The 24,792-nt window shown below is 37.4% G+C and overlaps 1 protein-coding gene across 4 annotated transcripts; it reads left to right on the top strand.

The window, feature by feature from the left end:
* The first annotated feature begins 232 nt into the window (after window positions 1-232).
* On the top strand, window positions 233-19,824 carry SNF4 (sucrose nonfermenting-like protein). 4 transcript variants are annotated; one of them, XM_008815147.6, is made up of 14 exons: window positions 233-448; window positions 645-1,295; window positions 6,814-6,901; window positions 7,351-7,536; window positions 11,158-11,292; window positions 11,399-11,458; window positions 13,044-13,133; window positions 13,682-13,816; window positions 14,826-14,970; window positions 15,090-15,263; window positions 17,650-17,713; window positions 17,809-17,878; window positions 19,286-19,403; window positions 19,478-19,824. In XM_008815147.6, the coding sequence occupies exons 2-14, from the start codon at window positions 1,171-1,173 to the stop codon at window positions 19,567-19,569; spliced, it is 1,482 nt and encodes a 493-aa protein (XP_008813369.1). In that variant the 5' UTR covers window positions 233-448; window positions 645-1,170; the 3' UTR covers window positions 19,570-19,824. The 4 variants fall into 4 exon arrangements, with proteins under 4 accessions (XP_008813369.1, XP_008813368.1, XP_008813370.1 ...); XM_008815146.5 differs by having other exon boundaries at window positions 255-541; XM_008815148.5 differs by having other exon boundaries at window positions 269-541; window positions 11,185-11,292.
* The last annotated feature ends 4,968 nt before the right edge of the window (window positions 19,825-24,792 follow it).

Below are 24,792 nucleotides of genomic sequence, written 5' to 3'. Positions count from 1 at the left end.
CAAACAAAATCTAATTATATAAATTTTAATTACACATACCAGTTGGGCCGTGAATGGGCCGGGCTAGCCGGGTTCATGGAAAGGGGCCCATGTGCCCGGGAATCTCGGTCAGCTACGTCCGGTCACCTGCCCGGGAGCTCATATCCGCGGGGCCCACAGAGAAAACGGTACATCCACCGTACGATTCGATATCCGCGGCACTGATCTCCTCGCCGCGACCGCTGTTCCCTGTACTGCCCGTTTCCATCAACGAAAGAAAAAAAAACCCACAGAAAGAGCCGGGAATATTGTTTCGTTGGAATTTTTCTTTTTATTATTCTCTCTTTCTCTCTCCTCCCCAACCTCTTTTAATTCTCCCTTTTCGTCTGGATTCCAATCTCTTCATCTCTGTCGTTCTCGTTTCCTTTGGATTTTCGAGCTCGTATCCGTGAGGAACGAAGAATATGCAGTAAGATTTCTCTTCTTGCCCTCTTCCCTAGGGTTAGGGTTCTGGATTTGGTCTCTGACGGCTCCCGGAATCTCCTGTACTGCCAGAAATTAGGTTTCTGAGATTCTTCTCCTTGTTCTTTTCCTTCGCTCTGGGTTGAACTTTCTTTTGATTGTTTGTTTTCTTGTTTTGGGATTGATTGGGGCGCGAATTGCAGGGTCTGCTGACGGGGATTTTGGATTAGCGTTGGTTTGGGATCTGAGGAGGGGTGAGGACGTGGAAATTTGAAGATCTGGAGGTGGTGATTCTGGTGGGATTGTAGAATTTGAGATTTCTTTTCTTGTAAACTGGTCGGAGGAGTGAGATTTTAGTGGAAAAAATCTTTTTGACCGGAGCTTGTGGTGATTTCATGCTTCGTTGGGCCGTTTACCATCTCCTGGCTCGGAACGTGTGATCACTGAGGGGTCCTCTGCGTATGCTGTGGAGGATCCCGTTGCAGGAAGAAGCTTAAATTAAGGTTAGGGTTTCTTTTTTTCTTTTTTGTTGGTGTTGTGTTCTTGGTGCAGTGGGACATGCTCTCCTCTTCCCACGACTTCCATGAGATTTTGTGGCGAAGGGAAATATTGAAGGTCGTTATTTAAGTGAAGGCTAGAGATTGCACTCTTGGGTTGGAGTTGGAAGTAACCTAAGAAAGTTATTAGGAATCTTTTTTGGGGTAGTTCTCTGGAAGGATTTGAAGAAAAATGTTTTCTTCGGGGATGGATCCACCGCAAGAGCCCAGTGGACTTGCAGGTATTACGCTAGTTCCGACACGGTTTGTGTGGCCGTATGGTGGGAAAAGGGTTTTCCTAACTGGGTCTTTCACAAGGTATATTCTGTAGTTTCTTTTTCTTTAACTACATTTTCCTTTATCCATGTTTTATTCCTTTATCCATGACACTGCTCTTTGTTTTGTTTTACATATTTCAGCTACTGTTTTCATTTAATGGTTGTTGGTTGTCTTCCCTCTTATCATGTGTATCTTATGTGTATCTTTCAGTTGCATATTGCTGTAGCTTTAATTTAGGTAAGAGTCATGCTTTAAAAATGTGATACCATTTCTACGTGCATTTTCTGAAATCACTTGAAAGTTGTTATGAGGTGAATGTTATAATGTGAAATAATACTAAGCTAGAACTTAACTACTGTACATGTACACGACAAACAACTGATTAACATAAGAGACGTGCATTTTTAATGCTCTCTCACTAATAAAACCACAATATACGAGAAAACCTATAATAAACATCTCCGGGAGGTACTGCAACTATTATCCATCTTTTGCATATGCAATTCAAAAAATTTGTTCATTCGTCAAGTGTCTGACCAGAGGCTTGATATTGATGATTGATAGACATATGAATTGCAGGCAACTATTTGAATAGGCTGCATAAGGAAATTTATGATTCGCTGACATTCATAATTCATTGCTTTGATGGGACAACCATCGTAGTTCCAGTAGTAGCATTTGTCTCACTCCTCCAGGGGCAAATTGATCATAAACATTAGTAGATTTTTTTTTCAGCTAAAAGAATTTTCTACTCCATGGAATGTGGGTCGTTCTTGAAGCTCCTATCTCGATTAAATTGTTTAAAGATGGACGACATTTTCATAATCTTATGCTGACTTTAGGTGCCTATTTTAACTTCCATGGCCTCCAAAGATATATTGGTTATTACATCTGTATTATGGATAAGTTGTTCATAGCTATTAATGCATTCTCTCTCCCTCCCCCCCTCTCCCCATGAGCTGTGCACCTATAGTTTTATCACAAGTTGTCATTAGCTTTTGTTAGTTCTCGAGAAAGCATATTCAATTCAGATGTATGAACTCTTATACCTTTAAGGGAAAACAAAGCATCCAAAACTTTCCATTAATTTCTAAATTGCCCATTACTCATAAGTTTCTTTAATCTCTCTCGCCCTTCTTATTCTGCCTCTCTATTGCCATGGACCCATTGACGCCACCATTGCCAACAAGAATGGTGGCATCGTCATCAACCTCAGATGGATTATCTAGTTTGCGGCCTGCCCTATTTTCAATGTTGTCAAGGCCACATACCCCCTTGTTGATCTTGTTGTCGACAAAGACCACATCAGTGTGAGTGGTGTTCCCTTGTTTCATGGCTTTTTATCTTCCTCCGATGCGCACTCAACCTCCATCACTGTTAGAGGCAGTAATTTACTCCATCTCATTGGGTTTCGATCCGGCCCGACTTCAATGGGACATGTTTTCACCCGACTTGATCATATATAAGCCTTGATGATTATGATGGTAATGGAGAAGAAAGTATTTTGATTGATCATGAGAAAGATTAATCATATGAAAGGCTATAACATACATGCTTAGTTGCTTGATTATGATGATAATGGAGAAGAAAATTTTGGCTTGATCATGAGAAAGATCAATCATGTGAAAGGCTACAACATACATGTTTAGTTGTTAGTTTTTTATTTAGTTGATTGATTTTCTTAATTTAAGGGATGTTATACTTTGTAAAGGATAATATTTCTGTTTGTTGTTTCTATTATTGTTAAAATTTGGTTTCTTATTTTTTATGTCTTCAATTCTTACTTTGTTTAATGTTATGTGAAGTACTAAGATTTACTTTTATATTCTTTTTTATTTGTTTGATTTGTATGCAAAATAATGATTTTTGCAGCTTTACTCGCCCTAGCCTGTCCCAGCTTGCACTATCTAAGTCTACTTGCCCACCCCACCTTGAGGCAGGGATGGGGCAGGTAATAGCACGTGGTTCTCAATTATGGGGCGGGTATGGGTAATGGTTTATTCAATCCATGACTGCCCCATTGCCATCCCTAATTACTGTTGATGTTGTTGCCACCTCCAATCTTGCCTTGTTGGTTGCCCTCTCCAAACTCACCATCATCTTTGCCCTCTTGAACTTCTTCAATGCTGCCGACAACATTGTTGTCTTCAAACTTCCCACTGTCCCTGTCCTCTCCAAACAATATTTACGAGAAATGGATTTCGCACTTCCATGATAGTTTTCCAAGAAATTGAATCTGGAAACAGATTTGGTGTGTTGGTATACATACTCCAAAGTGCGTATCAAGTGTCCAAGGAAACGTTGTGAGAATAACACAGAGGAAAAATCACCAGAACTAGGACTCTGAGTGGATAAGGAGTTTAAATAATTTCTTTGATGGATGTGATAAAATCACTCTTATTATGGTATGCCATGTCTTTTTTTGTCTTTTTCTTATATAAGAATGAAATATAGCAAATAGAAAAATTGAAAAGAGTGGTTTCTATGTATTAAGTTCGTTGTTACTATTAAATCACCCCATGTTTGAGAAGCTAATGAGAATTCAATGAAAACAAGTTCATTTAGTGATTTTTCTTGAGAACTTTTATATTTTTTGCACTAGAATGTGGTATGTGCGATGCACATCTTATTTTTATTTAAGAATAAAATTTATATAAATAAACAATAAATAAATGCTAAAAGTTTTTTGATTTCTAGAAGAAGGACTTGAATCTTTGATCTTGTGGGTAAAAATGTAAAGTAGGGGAGGGGGAGGAAATGTGTTATATAGGAAATGGTTATAGGAAATAGTGCAATGAGGAAACACAAATGGTCAAACATGCCTCATACACGGATACATCGTAGGAGTTCATGTTATATAGTAGTATAGGTATATTTTTAATTTTTCCTGTTTAAGAATTTTGTTTCATATTTCCTAAATTGGGAATTTCTTAATCATTAGCTTTTTGCCACTCAATTAATGTTTCTCGCAATAATTTCCTCTCATGGTAACTATGTGCCTAACTCCCCATTGCTGTCGCCTAATCCTTTTGAAAGTCGCCACTACCATCAACCACATTGCTGATTTCCAACCCCTACAGACAGCTGCCTTCATCAATTTTTCTATCACCACGAACCATGCTTTTGTCTCCAACTTTGTCATCATCACCATTCTCTTCGCCATTACCACTATCCTTCTTTCCGAATATGCCACCACTGATTTTGGCTTAGGGTGGGAAGGACCAAGGCAAGAGATATTATAAGAAAAAAATATTTATATGTGTACATTTACGCATACATAAATATAGATATACAAAAAGAGAGAGTTAAGGATGGGTAGTTTATGAATGGTAAGAAAAAGCTAGGTATCCTTTCTTTGGGATATAATAGTGAAATAGACTTTTGTCCTAGAAGGATAAGACTATGCTCTAGCATTATCATTTCTTGTATATGCAGGGCACCAAATAGCTAGACTTATTGAGACAAAAAATTTAAAATAAAATGGGGTAGGTAATTGATAGAGAACTGCACTGGGTTCTCCTTTTTTGTTAGGGTCAGCTACTACTGCATATCTTGCATGGCATGTGGTGTATATTATTCTCACATTAGACAAGCTAATTAATGTTAGCAGGTAATTTTTAACTTTAGAACTTAATTTCATAGGCATGAGAAGAATTTTATAGGCCTCAATGTCTTTGATCCTCTTGTCGTGAAAGTAGATGTCATTGTAGGACAAGTCGAGGAGCTTCACCTTTCTCTTTGCATACTCTTCTACATATGCTGCCAGCTTCTCTAGCTCCATCGTGCACAAGGTTGTGATACACCTGCATGCATGACCAGCCAAACATCAAAACTTCATCCATGAAGGTGTGATAAAGATTTTAATCGAGGTTCGAAAAACTGACCGTATTGTGGTAGGATACTCTTTGAACTGAGGTGTATCGAGCATGTGCTATGCTATACCAAAGTATTTCAAACCTTGGTTGAATCATGAGTAGACATGGGGGTGACCATGCTATCTATTGTACCGAAACATGATCAATACAGCACCATATTGTGGTACTCCAAACCTTGTTTTTAACAAAGGCAATGGACAATCCTACACTTCTAATCCTCTCTTTGTCTATATATATAATATCTCGTATTTTCTTGCACCAATTCTCTCATCCATCCCCTCCAACCTCCTCCATGATTGTTTCTTATGTCTCTGGCTTTCCTGAAACAACCAAAGTCCTTAAAATCATTAGTTTTTCTTTCAATAAAAATTAAGGTTTGCTGTACCGGTCGGTACCATACCGTACCAAGCGTACCATACTGGTACAGAACTATATGTTGTACCGTATGATATCGTTACTTGGCACACTGAGCTGTACCATACTGAACCACGTACTGATACTGTAATAGGATAGTACCGATATGGGGTCTGAACTAAAATTGCGAGCCTTGATAAGAACAATAATTGTTGCTTATCCAAAACAATATATGTTTTTAAAAATAAAATTGTAACTATAGTAGTGGGTGTTGCTATGGTTAAAATGAAAAATAATGAAGAATAGTAAAGAAGCAACAACAACATCTCATTATTTACTAAAGTATATGTTCTTTTTTTTTTTTGAGTAATCTAAGGCCGATAATTTTAAGTATTTCTACAATTAGAATGAACATTTGACTGATTTTTTTAGTAAGGTAGAAAATGAAAATGTCAAAAATAGCAGTGTTTCCCAATGACCAAATATACTGCCATCACCATTCAAGCCAAATATCTACCTAAAGCAAGACTATATTCTTAAAAATAAGTTTTAGTAAACAGTATATGAATTATATTTAGCAATGATCTAGGTTTAACATAAGAATGCCTGTCCTGAGGTTTTGGCATTACAACAAGTCAACAACTTTGAAGGCCTCCCATTACATTATTTCATACAAATAGCAGACTCTTAAAGATTGTTGTTTAGCTGTCATAAGTCTGTACCAGCAATTATTGATGGAAATGACAGTGATCATTTGTCAGTTTCACTATTCATCTATATAAAATAATTGTCAACTTTAAATCTTCTTGGCTGGAACGAATGTTTATATTTGGTAATTGATTTGTTGTCAGATGAGACGATTAACTTTCTCTTATGTTCATAATTTTCTTTACAACTCGTAATAATAGTTGTTAATGAGTTATGGCTCAGCTCTTAGATGGAACCTGCCTAATGGCACGTGCTTTGCATGCACATTAATGACCTAGTCTTTGTTAGTGAGAAGGTGGCCATCTCATGATTGATACAAACATTCAGCCAATGAGACAATGCCCACTTATCTTGCTAGTAACTGAGATGCTTTAATGCTATTATGCTTAGATGGAACCTGCCTAATGGCACGTGCTTTGCATGCACATTAATGACCTAGTCTTTGTTAGTGAGAAGGTGTCCATCTCATGATTGATACAAGCATTCAGCCAAGGAGACAATGCCCGCTTATCTTGCTAGTAACTAAGATGGTTTAATGCTATTACGGCACTTCCTAGGTTGGTTGCTTCTGTATTAGTATTAATTTTTATCTGATAATTCTGTTCGAATGTATGCCTCAGGTGGTCTGAACATTTACCAATGTCCCCAGTAGAGGGCTGTCCTACGGTATTTCAGGCTATTTGCAGTTTGACACCTGGTTTGCATGAGGTAATCCTACAATTCATTTCCATTATTATTGTTGTTGTTTGTTACTGTTGTGAACGTGTGATTATCATTATCAATAGTAAATAACGTTTCTTTCCCTAGAATTACTCCATTTTTGAGTTTTATATCACAAATAATAGACTTGTCTTGAGCTGTGTAACTTGGGCTGATTATTTGCTCGATATCCTAGTTTTATTCTTGGTTGTTTATGTAGGCAACCCTAGTAATTCTGTTGTAGCATTCATGTAGACTATGCACACATCCTCTCTGTAAATATTTGAACCACATTGTTGTTAGGTACAAATTCAGGGCCCATATTCTTATAAGCATTTATAGTATTTGCATATAATATTTCTGTGCAATTCATGTTTTTGCTGCTCATTCTGCAATAAATAGTATTGTGCTATCTATAATATCAGAATCTAATTTTCACTATATTCTGTGACATGAAGTACAAATTCTATGTTGATGGAGAATGGCGGCATGATGAAAGGCAACCTTGTGCGACAGGGAGCTATGGGATAGTGAACACTTTGTTCTTGACCAGGGCGCCTGATCCTGTACCTGCAATATTGAGCCCAGGAACACCTGGCAGCAGAATGAACATGGATGTAGACAATGAGGCCTTTCAGCATGTGGTAAGGACACAGTAATTTTTGCTTATGGTTATACACACACAAGTAAAACTTGTATGACGAAAGAAAGGCTTGTTGCAAGATTACAGCCTAGGTCTTGTTGTAAGATTACAGCCTAGGTCTGGTTGCAGCACAAAGAATACTTAGATTGCAAGAGGATCTGACATATTTCTTTTGTCTTCTTCTTTGTTTAATCTAAACTGCAGTGCACCAAATATTTTTTATGTAAAATATCAGAATCTAGTGATATTTAACTTTTAAGGTATGTACTGACAGGGAAACCAGCAAGGGAGTGGGAGAGGGAGAAGGAGAGAGAGGAAAAGAGAGGGAGGGAGTGGGAGAGGGAGGTGAATAGAGAGAGGGAGAGGGAGAGGGAGAGGGAGAGAGGGCGGCGAAACAAGATAGGGGCTCTGCCCCTGTTCCGGCAACGCGGAGGAGAGAGAGCTTCGAAAGCCCTCTCTCCCCCCTCCCTCTGCCTCTCTCGCGCTCTGTTAGCCTCTCCCCGCTCTTCCTCATCCTCCCTCCCTCTCTCTTTTTTTCCTCTCTTTTCTTCTCCCTCTCCCCCTCCCTTGCTGGTTTCTCGATCTAAAGGCCGGAACGGTCCTGGCTAGCCTCCGGTATGGCTTGGTATGCCCCAAACGGGGTGGTTCAGGACGGTACCTCCAACCTTGGTTGAATCCATGCAGTGAGATTACCTTTTGGTCAATAGATGGCAGCCAGCTTTATGATCTTTTAATCTTTTTGGAACCCTAGCATATTATTAGAAGCAAATCAAGAACTTCTATGCTATGAAGAAGTGAGTTACCGGGGCATATTGGGGGACAAATAGGAAAATCCACAAACCCACACATCAATTTAAAGGGAAAGCCCAAGATTCTGAACACCATGGACTCAACAACAAGAAATCAAGCAAAACCATGACTCAGTGATAGGAATCAGGGATTTCCCTTGGCACAAAAACCAGAAAATCAATGAACCATAAATGAACAAAGGGAAAACCCTACACCTTGAATACCATGGTTTCAAACAAGAGGAATCAAGCAAATCCATGGTTGGGTGGCCTGAATCAAGGGATTTCCCTTCGAATAAGGCATAAACCCTATCATCAATGGGAAAGGAAAACCCTAAATTCCATAATCGATGGTATCAAACGCAAGAAATCCAACATATCTGAGGCTCGGTGAGAGGAGTCAAAGGATTTCTCTGAGCACATAGAGGACATAAAGCCATAAGAAAAAAATCCTAGTATCAACAGGAAGGGAAAACCACAGATCCACAAATCCATGGACCTTCTTACCATGATTTGGAGAAAAATCACAAGACCAAGATGGACGGAAGTTACAAACAAAGGTTGAGCTGGGGCAAAAATGATGCTGGTTACCCTACAGCCCATCACCATCTACTGGAGCTGGACTGGATGATGGAGGACAATAATGCAGTCGAGCTTGAAGAAGGTGCAGCAAGGCAGATGATTGGGACTGACAAGGACCAATCTCCACTGGAGAGGGGCAAAGTGAACCATAGAGGAGCCCCCGGGGGGGTGGGGGGCGGAGCCGGGGGGCTGGGGAGTTGTGATGAGGTCGGAGACATGCAATCTGGGCCTAGAGAGGGTGGAACTACTCTGGAGGGTTGTAGGGGTCCTCTAGGGCTTGAAGGCGGTGATGGTAGTGGAGTAGAGAGTAAAGTGAGGGGAGAGTGGGGGAAAAGTGGGAGTGGCCTCATTGCGCCTCACACCTGTTGTGAAAGTAATTCTGGAACCTAATGGGGCCACAACCACTTTTGATCCTTTTTAGTTATTTCACCCAAAGTCACTTCTAAGCCCAAAATGACTTTAAATTTTCATTTTCGCAACCAAACATGTGAAAGTGACCAAATGCCACTTTCTGGAAGTGACTTTGGCCACTTTTAGGGCAGCCTAGCATGCACTTAAAAAGTAGCTTTTTGTGGCATATATTTAGGTTAATTCTTGCTCGCAGAATGGTTATAGTTTGAGCATCAGGTGATTACTATGTAGGTAATTTATATTTCTGTGTTTTCATTATAAGAGTTTGTAAATTATGTTAGTCTAAACCATATCCACATACCTAAATTTGAATTTGTAGTAGTTTGATTTTAACATCTTTTTGACAATATATGTTCCATAACAATGTTATCTTGCCAACCGTTTCTTTTCTCTCTGCATGTATCTGTATATTACTTGACTAGTGATAAAATCGCTTTGAACGGGTGCCTTGTGAGTAAAGGCAATTTTGAAAATCTTGGAAAACTAGTTCTAATGCATCTCTCTCTGGCACTATCTCCAACCTATTTATGACAACTTTAATCTATCCAAGTTGCTCGTAACATTTGATGTTCTTCCTCTATGCTTGGAAAAATAATATGAATTAGCTATTTATTCAATTTGGCCTGGCTGTCATTATAGTCCAAAAATTCATTGAATCCTTATTTATAATCCCTGTTGCCCAAAACCAGCAAATGATTTATGTGTGGTTCATTTACATATAGTCCTCCCAAGCGAATCGTTTATGTTGCTCATCAGTAGTCAATTTTCACCTAAATGAAACATTCCATTTTGAAATGTGAAACTTTTTGCCAATAAGTACTAGCTTTTGAGATTTTGGATGATTTTGTCTTGAACACATGGGTTTAAATAGGGGCACTTGGACATGACTTTACTTGTATTAAACTGCAGACAGTCATCACATGCACAAGAGTGTGTTTCTTCTTTGGGCCATTTATTGGATTCAAGATGATAAGAAATGTTTTGACGTTTCAACTCTGTCTTGGTTTAGGACATGCTTGGAGAGTTAATTTTAGGTCTATCCGCTAAAGTATTCTTGATTTCATTGTGTGATAATATTCCATTTCTACCCTTATTGTCCCATCTATTTGTGTCTTATGGAATTCTCCTTTGATTACTTTTGACTTCTCAACCATCCCGGTGGAAATTATGAAGATAATGAAATGAACTCTAGCTAGCTAGAATTGAGTAATGGCATTTTAAGCATCAAAAGGCAATCATTTTACTGTTCTACCTAGAATTCACGTATTAGATGCTTGCCATCGCAGGATCCTAATACTAATTTTTTGTTGTGTATCCAGTTGTAAGACAAAGCCCCTTGTGCTTAGTAAAAATAAATTTCCTCAACATGTAGCCTAAATAGTTCACCATGTTTCTAAAGCAAAAAAAGGCAATCCAGGAGTACAGTTAGTCGTAAGATAAAACATTTGTTGCTATATACAATAAAATAGAGTCTATTACCCAAGGAAAAAAAGAGAAATGATATACTTAAAAGATATACACAAAGAAAAAAATACAATAAAGTAAGCTAAAGTTTTTATTACTAATAGCCATGAAAATATGGGGCCCTATCAATTGATTCTTTTTGAATGGGAAAGTCAAAATTTTCGTTGATTTCATTTTTCAGTAAATACTCATTGTCGGAGGGAACCCAATGTATTCCTTGAATCTGTTTAACCTTTTTTTTTCTATTCATGGTAAAAACTTTTCTGCTTAACTGGAGTAGAAGTTTTGTTAAAGATATATAATGGTTGATTATGGTGCACTTGATGTTACTGGATGTTTCCTCTCTGTAGCATTTTCATGTTTGCTGTACCAAGCAGGTGACATTGTCAGATGGTGCCCTGCAGGAGGCAACTCATAGGATTTCAGAGACTGATATACAGATTTCGCGCCATCGCATTTCTTTATTCTTGTCTACGCATACTGCTTATGATTTGCTTCCGGAGTCAGGCAAGGTATGGATGCTTTACCTTTTCTAAGTAGCCTGAACAATTATTGGAGAATATATTTTTGTTCTGGTGGCATTTTTTCCACTGACTAAACATGAATGTATAATTTTAGGTCATTGCTCTTGATGTTAATTTGCCTGTGAAGCAAGCTTTTCATATCCTCTATGAACAGGTATTTTCACTCCAAAAGTTTTCGGTACCATATTTTTTTTCCTTCTTGAAAGGTTGGCAATCTGTGTCAGCTTCCTTACATGCCCCGTCTCTTTGCTTATGATCGCTGTGGGGTTTTGAAAGGGAAGAGTTCTGGCAAGGCTGATTCTAGGATAGAGTAAAATTTGAAGTCTGTGATGGTTTCCACACTTCCAATTGAATGGAACATACCTTGATCTGCATGATGCAATGATCTGTTGATTGACTTGATTCAACTTCTACTGAACATATGAACACATTTCTCGACTGTTGCTATTCGGTGGGCGTTCATTTTATGACCTGGGGTATCACCAGAGAATGAGAAGTTTTGAAACAAACTATACCTGTTTTGGCCTTCTTATATATCAGCAAAGTTGACATGTCATGATTTTCTATGAGCCCGTAGATGATGTTTCATGCTTCTTGTATACATAATTACTTCCATCCATCATGAACAACTTTTTCATATCCCCAATTTTTCCAAAGCATGGTTCCATGTTGATGGTGTGACAGTGTTTGTTAACTTTGAGGTTTTTATGTTTCTAGAGATCCATTTTGAAGCCAAAGTTGTCAAAGACCCAAGGCATACTAAGGCAACAGGGTCTCTTGGAGCCTAGGCATAATGGGCAATGCAAAGTGTGCGCCTTGACAAAGTGAGGTGCAAAAATATCAATATCAATATCAATAATAGTGAATACACGATTCTAAACACATTTAACAATGAATTACCATTTGATGAAACAAATACAAATAAACGAAGCATTAGACATGGCATGTCAAATATCAAAACTTCAGACAATAATCACGATATGAAAACAACGATGATGGTACTACTAACAAGTGTAAACCACTGAACTACATAAAAATATAAACCACGAGAAAGTTCAAGTGATCAGAGATCAATTTTCTAAACTCAAAAGTCAAAACATGAAAGCAAACATGTAAATCCGATTGTCCGAGACTCCAAGATGCAAATGCAAAGAGACTAAGGTATTGATCATGAAATGTGATCTTAAACTATAAGGCATCATAAAAGTCCTACTCCCTAAAAATCATCCAAATCAACAAGAAGTGCAACATCGGCTTCATCTTCATCTGTAGCTAAAGAAGAAGAGAAGGAGCAACAGCAGCAACAACTAAAGAAGAAGAAGAATAAGAATAAGAGGAGAAGAACCCTTGGTTGAACCTAATCCACCTTTCTCTTGATTCTGCATTCATATCTTTTCTCTTCTTTTGGCCATAAGTCCCCAAATTTTGATATAATTAAAGGCTGAGATTTAAAAGTGATCGGACGGGCTTTTGTTCAAGGCGCTAAAAAAAGGCCTGCTTTTGTAGCATCTAAGCGAAGGGGCCTTGCCTTGGGGTAGGTGAGGTGCAGGAGCTGGGCTTTGCATGCACCTTGTTCCTAGGCACGCCTTTGACAATAATCTTTGATGTCAAGCGAGATTCCTTTAATTCTCTAACTAGAAATCTGAAATTATATATATGCATTTTTCTTTCCCTTTCAAGCCAGTATTTATATGTTGATTATTGGTTATATTTTTTTTCTGAAATAAAGATATTTTCAGGGAATTCCTGTGGCTCCTCTGTGGGACTTCTACCGGGGTCAATTTGTTGGCGTACTCAGTGCATTGGATTTCATATTAATTCTAAGAGAGGTTTGTATGCAACAGTTTGCCAACTTTATATGTTCACATCATATACCCAGTATATTCTGAATGTGCATGAATGGAGTAGGTCTGGAATACTGGTGTCCTTTTCTTGTTAATTGTGTTTAACATGTGACATCGAGGAGGTTGTTTAGTCCGTGAGAGAGATCGTACTTTTACCTAGCAATTTACTGGTTAGCAGATGATGCTTGCCCTCTTGATGAAGGCATCAAATTTGTATCTTATGTTTGGCTACAGATGAACAAATCATGGAGTTGGTGGTTACTAGTTAGATGGGTTTAAATTGCAAATGTGGGAATAGTTCTCCTTTCTTTTATTAAGTAGTTTTACATTCTAACCCTGGATTTGTTCTCATTGGATGAACATTTGCTTCCCTAAAGGGGAAATATATTGTTCAATTACAATTGAAGCAATGCCCAGTTTATACTGTACAGTTTGTTTGAACAAACAGACAAAGCAAGTTTTTGTTTTTTTTATTGTTTGTTTCTTCTTTCCTATTCTGTACCTAGTGTGCGTTAATGTGTTGCTGATTGCAGCTTGGAAGTCATGGTTCAAATCTAACAGAGGAAGAGCTAGAAACTCATACAATATCTGCTTGGAAAGAGGGAAAACAACTACTTGATAGGCAAATGGATGGACATGCGAGACCATGTGAACGGCATCTGATACATGTATTTTTTTACACGCTTCTTACTTAATGTGGTTCTGCCTCTTTAGCTTCTCGATTTTTAATTAATATTGTTGCATTGCAATTTGATGTGCATGTTAAGGAGGTAAACAAATTTGGGTAACATAATGGTACAAGTGGACCCTTGATAGCCCAACTAGCATATGGAGATTGAATTTTTTTTTTTTAAATTTATAAAATCAAAAGAGAGAATATATGTTTGATCAAAAATTCATGGTCATGGGGGAAAATCAAACTTGAGACAGCTTGGATTTGACTTTAGAATCTTCCATGCAGGAGGAAGAAGGGAGAAATTAAATAAATTGTAACTTAATCAAATCATTTTGGTATCTTGGTGGATGACCTTAGCTTACATTTTTTTTTTTATTGCTGTAATGACTTGAAGAAACATGGAGTTACTCTGTTGAAATATGAATAAAACTTTAAAGAACCACTTGTGATACATTTTGAATGAAGGGATTAGATTATCCTCCACATAGATTTGTTGCCCATTCCGCTGTAAAATTCTTCATTGGGGTCTCTTTTTAGGTCTGAAAAACATTCAGATATATACCCTTTTTCAGTCAAAAAAGGCGATAGACTCGTGAATCTGAACTAGATTGTTTAGATGAGGTATACATAAAATAACAATGAAGTATACATAAAATAACTTCTGGGAGAAACTGTAGGACAACAGTAGCTGAAATAATTAGTGGCATTATTTCTGAAAAATTAAACTCATATACATGTACGATGAGGAGGATCCTTGTTCTTGTGCAGAATACCATGTTCCAAAACTATGAATCTTTTGTCAGTGTAACATGTGAATTAGGATGATTCATAGTGCTGTTTCCTGCATTTTTTTTCCTTTTTCCTCTGAATGTTTCATTTTGCTGCTAGTGAATATCTACTTTGGATTTTTGATTTTATTAGTATCTTAGTTTGTTGCCATTGTCATTATATATGGTAAAATGCCATTTTGAAAACTTATCAGGGAGGTTTGGCATGTGTAGGCTGGTCCTTACGACTCCTTGAAAGATGTAGCGTTAAAGATTTTGCAAAATGAAGTAGCTACCGTTCCAATCATCCATTCATCATCACAGGATGGATCATTTCCACAATTGTTGCATCTGGCTTCTCTTTCTGGAATTCTAAAATGTAAGCTGTGTACTTTACTTTCCCATGGTCATGACCACTTGGCATTCCTGCAACACTATTTTACTATATATATTTTTAGCCATTTGAGTGTGCTTAGTAGTTCACTTTTACATTTCCAGGCATCTGCAGGCACTTTAAATACTCTTCTAGTTCTTTGCCTGTTCTACAACTACCAGTTTGCACAATTCCCTTGGGTACGTGGGTTCCAAAAATTGGCGATCCAAATGGCCGTCCACTAGAAATGTTGAGACCGAATGCATCGCTAAGCTCTGCCCTCTCTTTGTTGGTTAAAGGTGGACTCACAGTTCCTTACCTACTGCTTGTTGTAAACTTATATTAGGATCCAGTATTGCAATAGATTATGGGTTCCGTCTGTTTTATTTGTGTAATTTTGTGCTTGGATATAATTATGCTTTTGTATGTTTGCAGTATTATTACCAATTGCAGCGAAAAGAAATTTCATGACCTGTTGACATTATACATGTTATTATGCTGAGATGGATTGTAGGTTCTATTTGGTTCTATCATGGCATCTTTGACCTTCAATCTGTTTGTGTTTCTCATGGTTTGAAGTAATATTTGCTGAAAATTTTTTGTCATGTCCATTGCATCGTAAACCTACGTGATCATAACTCAATTTTGCCCTCTCTACGACCTTTTTAGTGTCGAATGCTCAATTATAATTCTAATCTTAAATTCTTTTTATGTGTGAAATATTATAAGTTTTTGTAAAATATTATCAGACAGTTGCGAGATTGTAATGAGAACTATTCACTTCTTACTGTTGCTTTTACCTTTTCTTTTTGTGTGTGTCTTTGTGTGTCCTAGATACAAGTTTATTTTTTCGAAGTAGATGCATAAGAAAAGAGGATATACTCATTTCTTGACTTGTTTAGGATTAGTTTTGGGGGATGAGATGAAAAGAGCATCAGTGGCCCCGCTTTTCTGTAGCATCAAATTTAGCAGGGTTATCACCAGGCATGCTCAAGACTCGTAAGGGTCGCTTATCCGACAAAATATCCAGGCCGGCCTATTGTTCTCTACCCCTTCTTGGTTCATTGTATTTTGTGTTTGATTTTTAGAGATGCAGACGTTAATCCCAGATTCAAGTCTTATTCTTGATTCTATAGTTTTCGGTTGCTTTCAATGAGGCATGGGGTTGATGTGGATCTTACTTACTACATCCCATGACACGTGCACTAAATGATTCTGCAAGCCAGCATATTGTATTGGGTCCTAGTGTGTTGATATCATCACCATGTTTTTGTGCCGAGATCTCTTCCTATGACAACAAATTTATGGACAAACCACAAATGGTTGGACCTGATTTGTTGCTCAATTCTAAAGAAAATTATGGCCTCATGATTTGGTTGTTTTTTTTATAATTTAGGTAGGGTTGAATTCTCAAGCCATAAATTTTACTTTTCTAACGAATATGGAGATCTAGATCCACCATACTTGAAGGAAAAAAAGGGAATATTTTATATCATTCTTCTCCAGTCGCTTGCAGATGACATTTCTGCTAATATATGGGCTACGGTGACTTATATTTTGAGGGAATATAAACCATGTATAAGATAACAACATCACCTATTACGAAATAAAGCCAAATAGATATTTATGTCCTTAATTCTGTCACGACACCTTTAAACCATTAAACTTGCTCCAAAATTGTCAGTGAGTAGCTTCTAATACATTCAAAAGATGTGTTTGTCCTAGTCATTTAACCATCATTTGCTAGGACACTGATACAGCTTGATCTCAAACTGACCATTTTAACGTTTAACAATCATTAGATATGGAAAAGGAATATAAATTTAAGTTCTAAACCTAAGCCTCTGTTTGTTGAGAAAGTTTGTTTTTGAGGGATTTCTTTTGCATTATTTGATGCTAAAAAGAAAATTCAGTAAGAATAAAAATTTAAGTTCTAAACCTAAGGCTCTGTTTGTTGAGAAAGTGAAAGGAGAGAAAGTTTGTTTTTGAGGGATTTCTTTTCCATTATTTGATGCTAAAAAGAAAATTCAGTAAGAAAATAAATGCCAAAATTTTCTCTACCAAACCTTTTATAGTTTTCATTCTCGAAAAGTATTAAGTGACACGAAAATGACAAGTAGGCAGATATGATAATATCTTATCCACTTTTCCACAATTTTCTATGCAATTTTATTACTTCAACAAAACATGAGAAAATACCTAATTTTTTTTCCTGCATTTTATCTTCTTCCACTAATTTCTCTTTTTTTTAAAATTTCATTCTTATGGAAACCAAGCAGACCTTAATGTTTCATTTGGCCCTAGACTAAAGTCAGAGGCTAAAGTGAGTAGTAGTTAGCATGTTGGGCTTTGCGCTGTGCTGGATAGTTGCTATTGACAGCTCCTAGATGGAGTGATGATGACAAAGGAATGGAGCTTTTTATTATGTTATCCCTTCTTGATTAATGAAGATATTATCTTTTCACTACTGGGTAAATGCATATTTTTCTGCAACTATGTTGATTGATTTTGATATTACATATTTAATTGAAGCATGTAGAGATTCTCTCTCTTTATGCTTCCAAGAAGCAATTGAGAATTTAATGATGCATATATTAATTGGCTTTAGTATTTTGTGCTTTCTGTGAAATTAATCAATTCTTCTATGAAGTGTCTTACGCCTGTTCTTGTATCAATTGCCTTCAGCCCGAGTTAGTTCAATACCTATAGTTGATGACAATGACTCATTGCTGGACACATATTCGAGAAGGTATGTTATATTTCCGTCTTTTTATATGCTTTAAACTGATTCAGATGTTCCTTATATGTGGTTTCTAAGTAAGGTTCTGTTGCTTCGGTCTATAGTGACATCACGGCTTTGGCTAAAGACAGAGCTTATGCATATATTCGCCTTGAAGAAATGAGTGTTCATCAGGTAAAAGTAAAGCTCTCTTTGTATTAACTCTATGAAGATGCATACAGGGCATTAGTTGCTTGAAGGGCATTTTTTTATACGATCTAATTTTGTGGACAGCACATTTTCATTAAATGTCCATACATGCTTGCATGTGGATTTTGTTAGGATACGGGTGAAATTTAAACCAGAATATAGAGGAAGCTTAGGAGAATATAGAATGAAAAAATAATCCATGGAATACGAATTTAGTGGGAATATCTGTGGAAAGAAGTCAGGAGTGGCTCAAAACATCCTTGATCTATATTGTTCAGAAAATTGGAAGATGGCTGAAAACATTGTAGAGTGGGTTTCATGAAGGGATTTTGCTTGGAAAATTGAAACTGTGATTGCCACAGACAGGTGAAATTTGAAAGCTGATTGTGTAAGACTGCAAAATCAGGCTGCAGTGTTGTCTTGGAGCTGTGGATGCTTGTGGAAAACAAAGTGCTGGAACATCAGCATAAACTACATTTCCTTACGATGGCTATTTATTTTTGGCTTGGTATTCTATGGATAAGCTTGTATCAGGCAGGGTAAACTACCTCAGAACATATCTAGCCATCAAATATGCCGAGGTATTATAGTCAGATATTTCAGTGGTTAATTATTGGTAGTGGCCTCTAGATATATCTAATCACTCAATGATATTTTTGTTGTCAAGGCTATTTTGGGCATAGATATCCTCATCACTTAAGTAGGACAGTCTGGAGACTGCATCTTTCATTCTGTTGGGTGCTGTAACTAGTATTGTCAGGAAAGAGATTATTCCAGGGAGCTCAGAAGTTGCTCTGGAAGAGGATAAAGTTATCAGATAAAAAAATCATTCATGTTGAAAACCTTACAATGTCCACTTAGGAGATAAAGATTATAGATATGACATGATACAGGTTTATTGATATGACAATTTTGATAGCTTAGTATTCTATGCATCTGAGACATGACAACAAAGAAATTGTTATTACAGCAATATTGCTCACACACCAACATAACATGGACATCCATGCACCATTTGGTCTTCATTCTCAGCTTGTACTATATAAAGCAATCTTCATAGAATAACATAAACATCAGATGTCTGATACATATCATGTCTCTTAAGGTTAACAGTCAACAGAAGGAAAAAAAAACTGCCCTCATCCCTGGCACGTCCGAGATGTTTCCTGTATCCGAAGCCTTTTTTGTTTTTATTCTAATTTTTTAGAAGGATATAGAATAAGTCTCTGACATGTATCCTTGATGTATCTGATGCTTCAGTATCTGATGTGGATTGAGTATGGCCACAGCATGTGATTTGGAGCATGCTGCATATTCTAGTGAATTTCATCTCAGTTACTTGGTACCTGTCTTCTTTTTTCTTGAGACCATCTTATGCTCTGCTAAATTTAGGCACTGCAACTTGGGCAAGATGCAAATTCTCCATACGGAATTTTCAATGGGCAGAGATGCCAGATGTGTCTCCGCTCCGATCCTCTGCAGAAAGTGATGGAGCGATTGGCAAATCCTGGTAATGATCAGTTCTCATACTAGTTTTCTTATTTGAGGTATCATGTGTTAGTTCCACATATTACTTGATTTCAGGAGTGCGGCGTGTCGTTATTGTCGAGGCTGGAAGCAAGCGTGTTGAAGGCATAATTTCATTAAGTGATGTATTCAGGTTTCTGCTGGGTTAGCCTGAAGCATCAACACCTGCTTGTATGCAATTTAGGCTACTGGCAGAACCGTTTCACTTTTTCTGTGAACAGGTTGTCAGCCTACCTTCTTTGGCTGAAGGTGTCATATGTGATGTTTTTCATCAATAGCCTGTTCTTTTCTAAGATCGAATGCCCACCAGGGGTATGTAAATTTTAGGATTTTTTTTCTTTTTAATTCTTTTTGTCCCATTTAATACCCTGATCTCCTGATTGTTATTATTGAGATTGTCCTGACATGTGGTGCCATGGTTTCGAAGGGTTTTTCGTGTTCTATCAGAGCATGAACCTCTTAGTACATTGCAAGCCAAAGCCACCAACAGATAGGCATAAATAGAAAAGAATTGAAGGGATGCTAGGAAATTTGGTTTTAGCCCTGCGAGAGATGATGCTGGTTTCATCCGACGCCATTATTTGTGGTGGGGCAGGATGTGAGCCTCAATACAATCCTGTAGGAGAGGATTTGAAAATAAAATTATTTATTCATTCTGGATTTGGAACAAATATTTTTAACTGCATGTGGACAAGTGCTGAAACAGGTTTAAAACCAAGATACGTAAAATTGGCTATGCATGTAAAGTAATATTTGTGATTGAATTGCTTGCAGATTGCAGTTTTTATTCTTTATTTTTTATTCTTGAATAGTTTTTAGATTGAATGGATGTCTTCTGCATGCTATGATGGGCAGGAAACAGCTTCTAAAATAGTTCTCTTTAAGTAAGGTGTCTATGCAGCCCGTTTAGGTTGGAACGAAAGATCGCTAGGTGTAGCAACTGATAAAAAGTCTTCTTTTGAGAAAATAAAAATTTAATGTTTGGCGGTATTGGTGGGTAGGTATGAGGTCATCTAGCGTAAGCATGCATCCGTATCTGGAAAAATATTCTCTGAAGCTGTCTTTACGTTCTTTGTTCGCGTTCAAATAAAAAACATTCATTCTATGTTCTTTTATGCTAGAATCCATGGTTTGCCACCGGCAATGACAAAAAAAATTTAACTTTTGGATGCATCAGGAATCCTTGCCGGTCCGTTCAAAGTAAAATTTATAGAATTGTGCTCGGAGTAGGGCATAAATGGTTCAACAAAAATTGAGATGATTAAATCTAATTATATTTGGCAAGAGTTTGGCTAGAGTTGGCATGCCGACTGATGACAGTGGATGAGGACTTTTCATCAGGATTGATCGAGAATTATGAAGAGAAGTATTTTATTGATCTATCATCTCTAGAGAGAATAGAGAGAGAGAGTACACTCTGGGTTTAATCGGGGTCTGGGTTTGATTGTCAATGGCACGAGTTAATCTAGATCAATCATATGACTTGATGAGGGTCTATGCTAAATTACGGAGTACCTTTGGATCTTTGGTGCATCAACCTCCACTCTAAAGTAGACTATTTGCGTTGTATTTAATTACCTTCTTTCCTAACCTCTTGCTTTTTTTGTTCTTCTCAAAACTTGTACATAATTATCTTCTATAATAAATAGAGGGAAGCTGCTCACTTCCGCGATTTTCTTTTCTACAGAAATTAAAAAGATAAAAACTTTAGGAGGGCACCGCGGAACGTATGTATGATGGCCTAGGTCCGGTGGCAGACTGGGACGTAGCAGAAGCGGGTGGCGGTGATCGTGTCCGTAAATAATGGCACATGTCATGTCCCCCACCCAAAATTCATGCTACGAGAGCCCGAAGAGCCGCCGCATATTGATAAGGATCGACCCTATAAGCATACAAGGCATTCTTCTTATCAATTAACCCGGTATAATTTGAAAAATAACATATTGTGTGCACATTAGTAGTGTTTATCGGAAATAGCCAACTATTATACTTACATATCAAAACATTAGTATTTAAAATATTTATACATAATCGACATGCAACCCATTGACATACACCAACTGATCTAAAGATCTATATCTGCTAACTACAAGTCGGCCGTGAGAATGCCGATTCTCGTCCTAAAATTTAATGACGGATCTAAAAAAATGTATATGAAAGTTATGAGCTTTATGGCTCAATAAGTAACAAATTTATTTTGTAAAATAAAATCAAACTAAATTATATAATGCGGCTTAACCAAATCACATAAACGCAACACATCAGTACAGGTAAGGTTACTTTATGAGGTCATCTAGCGTAAGCATGCATCCGTATCTGGAAAAATATTCTCTGAAGCTGTCTTTACGTTCTTTGTTCACGTTCAAATAAAAAACATTCATTCTATGTTCTTTTATACTAGAATCCATGGTTTGCCACCGGCAATGATAAAAAAAATTTAACTTTTAGATGCATCAGACATCCTTGCCGGTCCGTTCAAAGTAAAATTTATAGAATTGTGCTCGAAGTAGGGCATAAATGGTTCAACAAAGATTGAGATGATGAAATCTAATTATATTTGGCAAGAGTTGGCATGCGGACTGATGACAATGGATTAGGACTTTTCATTAGGATTGATCGAGAATTATGAAGAGAAGTATTTTATTGGTCAATCATCTCTGGAGAGAATAGAGAGAGAGAGAGAGTCCATTCTGGGTTTAATCGGGGTTTGGGTTTGATTGTCAATGGCATGAGTCAATCTAGATCAATCATATGACTTGATGAGGGTCTATGCTAAATTACGGAGTACCTTTGGATCTTTGGTGCATCAACCTCCTCTCTAAAGTAGACTATTTGCGTTGTATTTAATTACCTTCTTTCCTAATCTCTTGCTTTTTTGTTCTTCTCAAAACTTGCACATAATTATCTTCTTTAATGGAGGGAAGCTGCTCGCTTCCACGATTTTCTTTTCTAAAGAAATTAAAAAGATAAAAACTTTAGGAGGGCATCGCGGAACGTATATATGATGGCCTGCTAGGTCCGGTGGCAGACTGGGACGTAGCAGAAGCGGGTGGCGGTGATCGTGTCCGTAAATAATGGCACATGTCAATTAACCCGGCATAATTTGAAAAATAACAGATTGCGTGCACATTAGTGGTGTTTATCCGAAATAGCCAACTATTATACTTACATCTCAAAACTTTAGTATTTAAAATATTTATACATAATCGTCATGCAACCCACATACACCAACTGATCTAAAGATCTATATCTACCAACTACAAATCGGCCGTGCCTCTATATACTTGACGAGAATGCCAATTCTCGTCCTAAAATTTGATGACGGACCTAAAAAATATATATATGAAGATTACGAGCTTTATGGCTCAATAAGTAACAAATCCATTTTGTAAAATAAAATCAAACTAAATTATATAATGCGGCTTAACCAAATCACATAAACGCGACACATCAGTACAGGTTAGGTTACTTTATGAGAATCAATTTCAATAAAATTCATATATTATATAACATATTTCACCTTCTCGTTGCTATACAAAAAATGAATGGATCACTTAAACAACACATCCAGCTAGCTTGGTGTTCTCTAAAAAGTTTCTGCAAACCCAAGCCAACCTGACATGGTTGGTAAACGGGTTGGTGGATCTAGAGGGGGCCATTATTTTTTCTCAAAAAGGTCCTTCAGCATTAAATAGGTATTAAAGATCCAATTTTTATTAAGGGTATAATAGAAATTATACATAACTTTTTCAGAAAAGTAGATGTCAACCAAACATAAGCAATCTGAAAATCTGTCACTTTCCCATGGTCAACCAAACATGCCAAAAGTATTTTTCCAGGCATCCTCTTTCTAAAAATCTGCTTCCCAGAAATCATATTCCTAAAAAAAAAAATACTTCCTGTGAACCAAACGAGCCCTAATTGTTGCATTCAACCAGCAGCAACAAAAAAATATATATAGCAAGCATTTTTTTAATTACTAAATTAGATATATATAGAAAAGAAACTGCACATACTCTGTTACTTAAAGTAAGTTTTTTGTTTTTTAATTTATTTTTTTTCTTTTTCCTATGTACTAATAACACATTTGCAAGTAAAGCATTTTGTTCGCCCCACCTTCAACTTATACCGGTGCATGCTAAAAAGGCATAACCATAAATGACCCAGGAAATGTTCAAAAAATTTGCAGTACTCCCAGGGCCAGCTAATATATCATAATGCATGACAAGAAATAATTCAATTATACTGGAAGAACTTTTTAGAAGCAACACCGATAAAATACAAAATTATCAGCTCAATTACCTGTAAATGAAAATGAAAGAAGTAGGAGCAAGTTACATGTTTCCTTGGTGGTTAAAAGTAAAAGTTGATGGAGTTATATGCTCACTCTGACTTGAGTAGAATAGCAAATAATTAGTTATAGCAAAAGAAGAATGTGTTATTCTTGTGCAAAAATTAACTTCAGAAATAAGAATGCAACGGGTCTGTCTTGGATGGAGGTACGTGGGGTGGCGCGGATTTTGTCATTCGGAACTCATCTGCCAGAGTTGTGGTTGTTGGGAGCAGTCAACTTTTCGACATATCGTTTCGGATGCAAAGCTGCGGGCCGCTTGGGCGGGCCTTCGTCACACCCAGTGTGTTTTACGGACTAGTTCCATTATCCTGAAGGAGGATTCGGCCACTGTCATCAGTTGGATCTGAAAGGGCCCTAGGGGCAGCGGTTACGCCCACTCGTTGCTGCAAGACATCTGGGTTATGGTGAGGGATGGCGGGGACTTTTAAGCTAAGTATGTGTTCCGTGAAGCTAATGGAGCTGCGGATTGGATGGTTTCTTATGTAGCCCACCATTCCGGTAGCACCCTATGGGTTGGTAATGGAAAGTTGTCCTTGGCACTCCGAGGCATTCTGTTTTTGACTTTATTGGGTGCATCCTTACTCGTCAGATATGATTCACCCGTCTTAGCGCGCGCGCGAAAAAAAAAAAAGAAAAAAAGAAAAAAAGAAGAGAGAGAGAGAGAGAGAGAGAGAGAGGGCAGCTACTCCTGCATAACATCTCAAACAACAGTACTAGAAAGAAATATGACATGTATTTAGAAGAGGCCTATCACATGTAAAATAAAATAAAAAGCAAATCAATTCCTAGTTCCTCGGGAGATTCCCAAGTACTCGAAGCATATCTCTCCTACATAACCTGGGCAGCTCATACACCAGATTTCAGCTCTCTTCAGTCATAGTCTCCCTCACATTTTATCAATAGGTAGCTCCACTTATTGCATTCAGCGTTCAAAACTGTTGGTGACCAAACATCTGCGATAAATAAGAGGCCAAAAAGAAACTCTTCACCATTTCTCTGCACAGAGCATACTTTTTCC

The sequence above is a fragment of the Phoenix dactylifera genome, chromosome 2 (genome assembly GCF_051530095.1).
Source record: "Phoenix dactylifera cultivar Ajwa chromosome 2, Ajwa_hap1_PhDact_Kaust_v1.1, whole genome shotgun sequence".
NCBI classification, from domain to species: domain Eukaryota; kingdom Viridiplantae; phylum Streptophyta; class Magnoliopsida; order Arecales; family Arecaceae; genus Phoenix; species Phoenix dactylifera.
Note: the sequence above shows the minus strand (reverse complement) of the source record. Positions and strands in the feature narration are given on the sequence as shown.

Excerpts from the sequence above, each read along its gene's own strand:
- SNF4 (XM_008815147.6), top strand. The coding sequence starts at position 1,171 with ATGTTTTCTTCGGGGATGGATCCACCGCAAGAGCCCAGTGGACTTGCA. Across the intron at positions 11,459-13,043 it reads TTCATATCCTCTATGAACAG|GGAATTCCTGTGGCTCCTCT; the intron begins GTATTTTCACTC and ends AGATATTTTCAG. Across the intron at positions 19,404-19,477 it reads GGAGCGATTGGCAAATCCTG|GAGTGCGGCGTGTCGTTATT; the intron begins GTAATGATCAGT and ends ACTTGATTTCAG.